The sequence below is a fragment of the Prosopis cineraria genome, unplaced genomic scaffold, assembly GCF_029017545.1.
Source record: "Prosopis cineraria cultivar Desert tree isolate PC_DT_omini unplaced genomic scaffold, ASM2901754v1 PC14, whole genome shotgun sequence".
NCBI lineage: Eukaryota > Viridiplantae > Streptophyta > Magnoliopsida > Fabales > Fabaceae > Prosopis > Prosopis cineraria.
This window is the reverse complement of record NW_026555345.1, coordinates 9,957,909-9,967,394: the sequence shown is the minus strand read 5'-3', so window position 1 is coordinate 9,967,394 and position 9,486 is coordinate 9,957,909. Positions and strand designations below refer to the sequence as shown.

General features: G+C 29.7%; 1 protein-coding gene across 4 annotated transcripts; it reads right to left on the bottom strand.

The window, feature by feature from the left end:
* Window positions 1–3,497: 3,497 nt before the first annotated feature.
* Window positions 3,498–7,815, bottom strand: LOC129292752 (pentatricopeptide repeat-containing protein At1g07740, mitochondrial). Of its 4 annotated transcripts, none has more exons than XM_054930382.1 (3): window positions 7,715–7,815; window positions 5,250–6,560; window positions 3,498–3,842 (listed from the first exon to the last, which is right to left on the bottom strand). In XM_054930382.1, the coding sequence occupies exons 2-3, from the start codon at window positions 6,528–6,530 to the stop codon at window positions 3,699–3,701; spliced, it is 1,425 nt and encodes a 474-aa protein (XP_054786357.1). In that variant the 5' UTR covers window positions 6,531–6,560; window positions 7,715–7,815; the 3' UTR covers window positions 3,498–3,698. The 4 variants fall into 4 exon arrangements, 2 of the variants coding, with proteins under 2 accessions (XP_054786357.1, XP_054786356.1); XM_054930381.1 differs by having other exon boundaries at window positions 5,250–6,575; window positions 7,715–7,791; XR_008588973.1 differs by having other exon boundaries at window positions 3,710–3,842; window positions 4,979–6,575; window positions 7,715–7,791.
* Between the last annotated feature and the right edge of the window lie 1,671 nt (window positions 7,816–9,486).

The window sequence follows — 9,486 nt, the reverse complement described above, 5'->3', positions numbered from 1 at the left end:
TTTAATGTATCAATAAAATTAATAATAATAATTTATTATCAAATAAATAATTTATAAAATATTCACATGTCTTGATTCGATTAAAAATAAGCACACTAAATATAAAATGCTAATACTATAAGTATATAAATTTTTCCTTTTTTATTCTATTGTTTGTATCTGGAGAAATACTATAAGTATATAAATTTTAACTGCGGTTTTTGACAAAAAGAAAAGCCACCACGGAAAGTGAAAAGCAGGTCTTTCCCTTCAAATTGAGACCATACTTTTCAATAAAATCAGGCGGTTTTAAAATCAATTAATTCTCTATGAATTTAATATTCCATACAATGTATAAACAGGGAAAATTAGATAATTATGCCGGATGGCAATGCCTGCACCGTGACAAAATCTAAATATCGTCCAATGGCAATCAACGATAATGACACGTCAGTGTTAATATCAATAATCAATAATCAATATAAAATAAAAGAATCAAAATAAGGTATAAAATTTAAGAATCGTACCCATGTATTAAAGTCACCATAGTTCATCCGTGTAGCATGTAATGATCGAAAAGGGAGAAGGGCTGAAGGGGGGTAAAATTTAAAAAGGCCAGTCCTCAAATATAACTAAGAATCATTTAACTACTCCACGTTTATATCACGTTTAGAATTAAATTTGAATTAATTAGAACCAAATCACATAGGTTAATGTGAGTTCTAGGTCTACTTTAAGCAATTGGTTAAGGTTCAATTTTTTTTTTTTTTCAATTGTATATGGATACTTCTAATCTTAAAAAAATAATAATTACAATTAAAAAAAAAAAGCCAGCAAAAGTCACTTCTAGTCAAAGGGTTAAGTACATAACTTTTACTTAAACAATAACATGTGTATTTTACTTATTTTTTTCCATCCTAATTTCCCTTGAAAATAACATATTTCTTCCATTCAAATTGGAACGTGTGTATTTTTAACCCTAACTACTATAACAAACTTTTTTAAACATTTTCAACTTTAAAATAATATATAAATGCCACTAGTTGTAGTTTGATTGGAAAACTTGTATAAATATATAAATTTGTTAAAACACTTGTTTTAATTTGATTGAAAAAAGGTATAAAATTAAGTACATAAACTTCTACTCAAAATTGAAGGAACAACAATCTTTTGTAAAGATGAGTTGAAAATAAATATGCTGATACAATAGTTCAGTTACTTGCCATATTTTTTTATCTTATATAGAAAATATCAAAAAGAATTTTATTTCAAAAAGAAAAGGCTAGAAATAATAAGATGGCAGTTCAATGTGTGAAATTCAGGTGAGCAATTAAATTAAATTAAAAATTGATTATAAATATTATAATTTATAAAAAAAATCACAAATTCGATCAAGTTATAATAGTAAATGGGGCAGCTAAGATAATAAATAGGTAAGTAAATTTTAAAAGAAAATTTAAAAGAACTAAAGAGAACAAAAAATTGTCAAAAAGAGATATAGAGCATTGGTCTTATGATCCATGGTTTTGAAATTTTCATCCAAAAATATTTGACCTAATGTTATGATGACAAATGTAAACAGCAAGGAGAGGAAACTGCCACATCATCTGTTGTTCATTTTGGGTTTAATGCTCAAGTAAGTTGCTTGACTGTACTCAAATTTCATGATTGTCCTTTTTTTGTTTTTTTTTTTTTTGTTTTGAATAATGCTGGAAACTCTATTCAAAACTGAACAAGCACAGATACAATCAAAGAAAAAAACATCCACAGCAAAAACAACCTACACAGAGAAAGCTAAAAGAAAAAACAAGGAAGAATCAGTGGAGAGACTATGATACAACTTGGCTAGATCACACTGTAAAATTAAAGTTTCCGTCCCATTTCTCACACGAATTGTCTAGTAGAATCAGATATTTTGGAAGGAATAATAATTATGATTATCTCTTGTGATTGTTGAAATAGGGTGCACACAATTACAAAAGACTTCCACTGTTCCATATCCTCCATTTCAACATAATTCAAGACATGTAAAAAACCATATATCTCAGATATTTTCATGTTTGCCTTGAGGAAAATAATAATAATAATAATAATAATAACATGGAAAAATCGGCACAAATTTCACCTTTACTTCTAAGGTCAGATCTGAACAATTATTTAAATTCTTGCATCTTCTAAAGAAAAAGCCCCATCATTAATTAATAATGCATGAACAAATATCTGTATCAAAAAAATAATGCATGACAAATATCTGTATAAAAAAATAATGTATGAACAAATAAAATTAATAAAAAATTTAATATTATGAAGATAATGACTTTATGTATTTTTTGAATAGCAACTGCAACATTCATTTCAAAAAATAGAAAGACATGATAGAGACAAAGATGATCAATTAGCTTCTTACCATCCACCATCTTTCTAATATAAGGTGGAAGTTTATCAAATGTGTAGAAAAACTTCAGTAGCATTATGAACTAATCTAGCTAAGTAATTAGCATACAAATTGTAAAATCATAACTTTAAAATGTCAGATTCACCATTTTAAAAATCTATGATAGATGATAAAAAATATGGTGGCATGGAACAATGCCAAAATGAAAACTTAGTTTCAGCTAATTTTATTGTCCATCAGGGGTCACATAAAACTGGTCAGCCACAAAGCAGGAAAAAAATCACATAAAACAGAAACCAAAGAAAATTAACAATTATTATTGAGACCTTCTAACACTCATCAATAATGAAAAAAAAAAAAAAACATTGAGCAAAGTTGAAGTAGACGAAGGAATTCAAACACTTTAGGATAAATTTTACTTTATAATAAATAAAGGAAATAAAACCAAAAGTTTTCGTCATCATCACAGCACAAAAACATCCATAAACCAGATCTAAAATATTCCATTTAGCTTTGCTATATACTCTAGTTTTTTTCCATGAATTTGAATATGGAAAAAACTCCAAAACACAAACCTAGTCAAAGCACTAGATGCAGAAAATTAAGCACCAGTATTCTGCATTAAAATGGATTCAATGCTCAGTGACTAACAAAACAAATTTTTTCTGAAAATTTTATTTGATTTGTTTATAATATTATTATAATTAAGTTATAAATTTCAGTTTTCTTAGAAGAAGCCAAAAACACAGGAAGCAGCACAAAGAAAGACTTTTTATGGGGGTGGGGGGGGGGGAAGCCAAAAACATACAAGAATTTACCAGTAATTTATCCGCTGCCATAATGCCATAGTAGATTCATAGCATACGGGAAAATAAAAATCCAGTTAAATCCCTAAATGGTGAAAAAAATGAAACCAAAAGTGAAACGAAATATTTTAATTTGTATTAAAGTTAAACTTAACACAGTATCACATGGGGAAAACTTAAAAGATGCTTGCCCATTATTCCACTTGAAATAGCAGCCACAACATCAGTCTAATCATAGTTGAATAATTGAATAAATATTTAATATTTAATAGATAATTGAATAAATATTTAATTATCATAAGAGACTAAAAGGGTGGTGGGAAGAAGAAGAAAAAGGAGTATCTTCATGCACTTGCTTCACAAATCTCGCAGTAATAAATAGCAATTCAAATACAGTACTCGTACATTTACATTTGTCAGTTAACTAAAACAAAACAGAGCAAAGGAATCACAATTACATACAATACAACCAGATCTTCTTTTATGACTTGAATTTTGCTGAGAATGAGAGTTAAAGGTTAATGGAAGATGGGAAGTTTTAGGCTAGGCATTGGCAGTTGTATTACCTGTGACGTGGGCCTTGCTTTGCTTTTTGCAGCAAATCTCAAGCATATAAAGGGGAAGGAAAATGGCATCTGAACCTGAGAGAAGCATGCATATGGCTGCAAGAAGCCCCAAAAAAAAAAAACAAAAAGGTGTTTACATACAGGATTTGTAACAATCACAACAGAAGCACAAGAAAAATTTATAGGATTTAGATCCACTGAAATGGCCTAAATCCATTCATTTAATGAGTATCTCACATGGTACGATAATAATTGTTTGATTTAATCAAACAGCTATCAGAAATTTTGTCATATAATATTCAAAAAGTATAAAATCTCAAACTTTTAGAGGAGACAAACAGTGTTCATGAGGATTGTTTTGATTACAGGGAAATGTATCTTAATAATTTCAAATTTTGATAAAATCCAATGGCTGTAATTGAGACACTCATTGAGTGAATGGATTTTGGCCCCTCAACAAATCCAAATCCAAATTAATGGGGAAGGAGGGGGATATTAATAAAATCTCAAATAAAGGGTATAGACAACTGCCCTAATAATCGACTTAACAACCAGAGAAAATATGGTGAAAATCACTGGTAGTCAAAGGGTTTAGAAAGAATTGGAGGTCAGCAAGAGCCAAGAAGTAGGCCAATGGAATGATTTGGTTTGATGACCAAAAAGAGAAGATAAAGGAATTAACATGGCAGCTATAGATATGATGTTCTATTCAAAATTGATTATGTATAATTATTTATTAAAAAAATTATAAAAGTTATTCTAAAATGTATGCACATGAGGCTGTGGTATTCTTATAGAGAAAAGGGTGGAGAACTTAAATTTGAGAGACAATTAGACAGTTAAAATAATAGATAAGGAGGTCATGAAATTTGAAATTAAAAAGAGGGGGAGAGAGATTTTAAATAATAAAAATTTTGGAAAATTAAACTGCAAAATGGAAAACGAAAAAAAGAAAACAAAGAAAAAATAAACACTGTGCTTAGCAATAGTAACTCTTGCCCCCAAAAAATATTGATATAAGGGGGATTTTGCCAACATAAAGGAGTCTGAGAACTCATCCAGGCTCTTGAAATTTCAGGCTGCAATTATGTTTGACTTGATTTTTCGTTTTCAGAAAAGCATTCTCCAAGCAAACTAATTGGCGGGAATCAGATTCAGACTTCAGATAATTGCATCATTATCTACAGACTCCCAAGATTCTATATTAAACTTTGCCCAGCTAATGCAATCACCTTCAACTTACACCTATCAAATGGCAGAAATTAAAAATTTAATTCCTGTCCAGAAGCTCCTGTGCCAGAATAATCCACCATTTTAATGCATTAAGGATGTTCAATCCAGAGTAAAAGTGTTGCACAAAAAAAATACGAGCTCCGACTGATCCCTTATCTAATGCAGATGATGATGAGTGGATGTAAGGTCATCAATAAGCACGCTAGCATTTTCATCTTCAGCACAAGCATATTTCACAACAGTTTCCCAACTCTTTAAATCAAATTGCACCTTTCTCTTCTCCATCTCTTCCAAGACAAAGCAACCACCATCACTCTTCCCACAGTTTAATAGGCCCACGACCAAACAATTAAATGTTTCAGAACGGGGATAATGCTTGCTTGCTAGCATTACATTCAAAATATTCAGACCTCCGTCAAAATCTCCAGTCTTGCAGAAACCATCAACCATCATCCGGTAGGTAGCAGCATTTGGCTCACAACCTTTAATCTGCATCTCAATTAACACTTTGTAAGCTTCTTCTGTCTTACCTTCCTTGCATAGATAATTTATCAATATATTGTAGATTACAACATCTGGCTTCAACCTTCTCTTTCTCATCTCGTGAAGTAAGGATTTTGCCTCCTCAATCTTCCCTCTCTTTCCCAAATCATTCATCAAAACAGAGAAATTGATAGGCTGAGGTTTGCACCCTCGATATGCCATATCAAACATCAGCTTCTTAGCTTCCTCATACTTGTCCATGGAGCAAAAGCTCTCCATCAACAATGCATAAGTTACTTTGCTAGGGTATTTTCCTTTCTTTGTCATATCCTCAAGCAATGTCATTGCTTTACCTATCTCACCCTTTCTAGACAAGAACCCAATGAGACTATTATATGTCACAACACTTGGCTGTACTTTCTTCTCCAACATTTCATCAAACACATCACACGCTTTATCAAACTCATCTATTGCCAGCCATCCTTTGATCATTAAGTTGAATGAAACTGTATTTGGACGAAACCCCATTTTATATGATCCTTTGAAAGTATCATTTGCTTCAGTAAAGCAATCATTATCAATTAAAGTATTAAGAAGTGCATTGAAGGATTGCAACGTACGGATGCAATTGAACTGAGGCATTCTATTGAAAAGTTTGACAGCTTCTTCAGGAAGCTTGGCTTTACTGTAATGCTGAAATAGGGCAACAAAAATGGTTTCTTTGCAGTGTATGCCTCTGTCTTGAATATAAGCAAGAACAGTTTCAACAGCTTCAAAGCTTCTTGATCGAGCTAGTTTGTAGAGTAATGCAGCATAGGAGGGGTAGTCATGCTTGACTCCCTGCCTCTTGCATTCATGAAAAAGAGATATGGCTTCTTCTGGGTCATGCAACTCTTTGACTTGGGTGATGAAAGGTATGCGTTTGCGACTCTTCGAGTTCACAATTCGTGGTCGTTCATGGCAAGGTATGGCTTGAAAATTTTTTGTATGAAGAGTGCGAAATAGCTGAGACAAGGTTTGGTTGGAGTAACGGGTCGGATTAATAGCTTTTTCTCTTGAAAATATCATTCCATTAGAAGTGAGGAGAACATTGATAGCCTGCATAGTCACTACCTAGAATTAATTGAGATCAAAATTTGATACTAATACTACTACTAACAACATCAACAACTAGAGTGGGCTGTGGGCCCCTTACAATTGTTCACAGCTAGGATGAGTAGCACTATTCAAAACTTATGAACATAGGCTTCCTGAACTTTTCATAATTTATATTGCTGATGAGCAGGAATGTCAATAGATAAATATACCACTTTTTAAGTTCTATATTTGCACCATGTGACCAAACTATTGATTTAACATAAATAAGAAATGCCTGTATAAATCAGACTAGAAATACATTTTGTGATTGTCTCTTCAACCCATGCCTCACAACAATTCTAACCACAACACATTTAAAGTTTATCAAACTCATGTCATGAAGGTAAAATTGAGTCGATGGTTCAAACCCTTGTGAAAAAACATATTTATCCCCATACTGTACAGCAGAAGCCTATTGCAAAGCAAAGACTTTTATATGCAAACTATAGTTAGCTGAATCTAGATATAGCAAGACAAGTCCAGGGACATTCAATGTTCAAATTATAAAGACTCTTTGAGTCTGTAGTCTGTAGAATACGGATCAAAATTCTCTTCCTGCCCGAGAGAATTAAACTTGGTGGGAAACATATAGGGACTCATGGACAATTCACTGAAGGAAATAAAGCCATAGGAGCAGCAGACATAGATTCAATACAGCACGATTTTCTCCCCTGTCAAACTAAAATTACGGCCCGACAAGACCACGAATAAATGATTAAGTTGAGCATAGATCATTCCCTTTCCTCTCTCAAACTTATTTTTACTGTGAATAAATAAATAATATGAGGACCTTTCCCTCTTTAATCTCCCTGAGAGTGACACAAAAAGACAAATCCCTCAACCAATGACATGTTGTTTTCAGTTTAATTCTTCCTCGAATGTACAAATAATGAATCATCGAACGAGCAGATATATGACAAGCAAAAGATGAGATGAAATATATGAGACAAAAGAAAAAGCATTGGACATGTAAAACAGATTTCAATTACAAAGCACATTCGCAGAGAGTGAAAATTTCAGACCGGTGTCGGGTATTGGTCTTCAATGAACTGGTAAGAAAAGCAAGTATTGGATAGATAACAGGGAAGCGAATGAGATGGAGAGAAATGACGCACCTGAGATGGAGAGAGAGATTGACAGACTGAGATGAGGGAGAGGTCGACGGCTGCCGAAGCAAGGTCTGGGTTGCGAGAGGTCCAAGGATGCAAACTTGTCAAGTGAGCTCAGACTTCGATTTATTATTATTATTATTATTATTATTTATATAATTATCTATTTTTTATGAACCAAGCCAGCTAGAATCACATAAACATTAAAGTTTTTTAATAAGTACTCAAACACTTTTTAAAAAAAAATTGAGTGTTTCAAAATAAAAAATATTTTAATAAAAATAAAATTTTATTAATAATATTTTTTAATATTATTTTTTATATATTTTTTATTTAATAATTTTTTATCAATTGAGTATTAAAAAAATTATTTTTAAAAATTTATATTTTTATTTTAAAAAAATAAGGTGTAAAATATATTTATTAAATTTTATTAATAAATAAAATTTTATTAAAAATATTTTATAATTTAAAATAATAGGAGTATTTAATACAGTTACATATTCATTGACTAAACTGTCACAACGACTTATGAATTAAGCTACACACTCCTTGGTCTTCGCTTTTATTTTTGTTGGAGGGCATTTCTTTTTATTTTATTTAAATTTTTTCAAGCATTCCTGATTATGAATCGTATCTTCGTTTCATCATCGACATGGATGTATATGAAAAATTTTATATACTTACTTTTATATATTTTATATTTAAAGTACTTATTTTTTATTAAACTAAGATGATTAACGTATATTTTTAATTTTTTAACTTTATGTAAAATTATAATTTTATAAATGCTTTTTTAATTTTTTAACCCTAACATTATTTATTTTAAATTATTATTTTTTATGTCAATTATTATTATTTTAAAAAAAATTAAATTTAATATATCAACATTTAAAAAAATTTTGTTAATATTTAAAAATTCATTGTAAAAATTTGTTGAGATAAAATTATCAGTGTTAGAATTAAAAGACTATAATAACATTTTATAAAGTGAAAGGATTGAAATAAAACGTTATATAAAATTAAAAAATTAAATATATATTTTAGCCAATTAAGATTTATAAATCTTTTATAAGTTATTTATTGGTAGAATTGCATTGATGGTCTTTAGAAGATAATTTATAATATGTAGGGCACAATGCTTTCTAAAATTATATGAAGGTATATTTTAAAATTATTTGTTTTCAATTAAATTAAAAGATGCAGATCTTTTTAGGTTATTTAATGGGAGAATTGCATTAAGGGTCTTTGGAAGAGAATTTATAACATAAAAGGTTCAATGCATTCTTAAATTATATGAAGGGCACAAAGTCTTTAAACGTAATTAAATTTTAAGATTCAATTGCCAAAATGTCCTTATTTCTTTAAAAAAAAAAAAACACTAGCAATGGTGGTTGAATCTCTGGTGGTTTTCTTGCTTCATAATTCACTTTAACATGTAATAAGGATGCTTGAATATTTTTAAAAGAAATATAATTTTAGATTTATAATTGATTTTGATATATTTAAAAAAATAAGATACTTGGATAAATTTTTATTAAATCATAGTTTTACCCACTTTTTAGTTTTGCTTAAAATGATAAAATTAATATTATTCATCAATTTTATAATTCAACTATAACACATGATATAGGGCCAGCTTGTTTGAAATTAAAAAATAAATGATTTTTGAGTAGTTTAAAAATTATATAAAAAGAGATTTTTTTTAGATTTTAAAAAAAAACAGACATTATTTTATGTTCAATTATAAATAGTAAAAAAGTAATTATTCATTATTT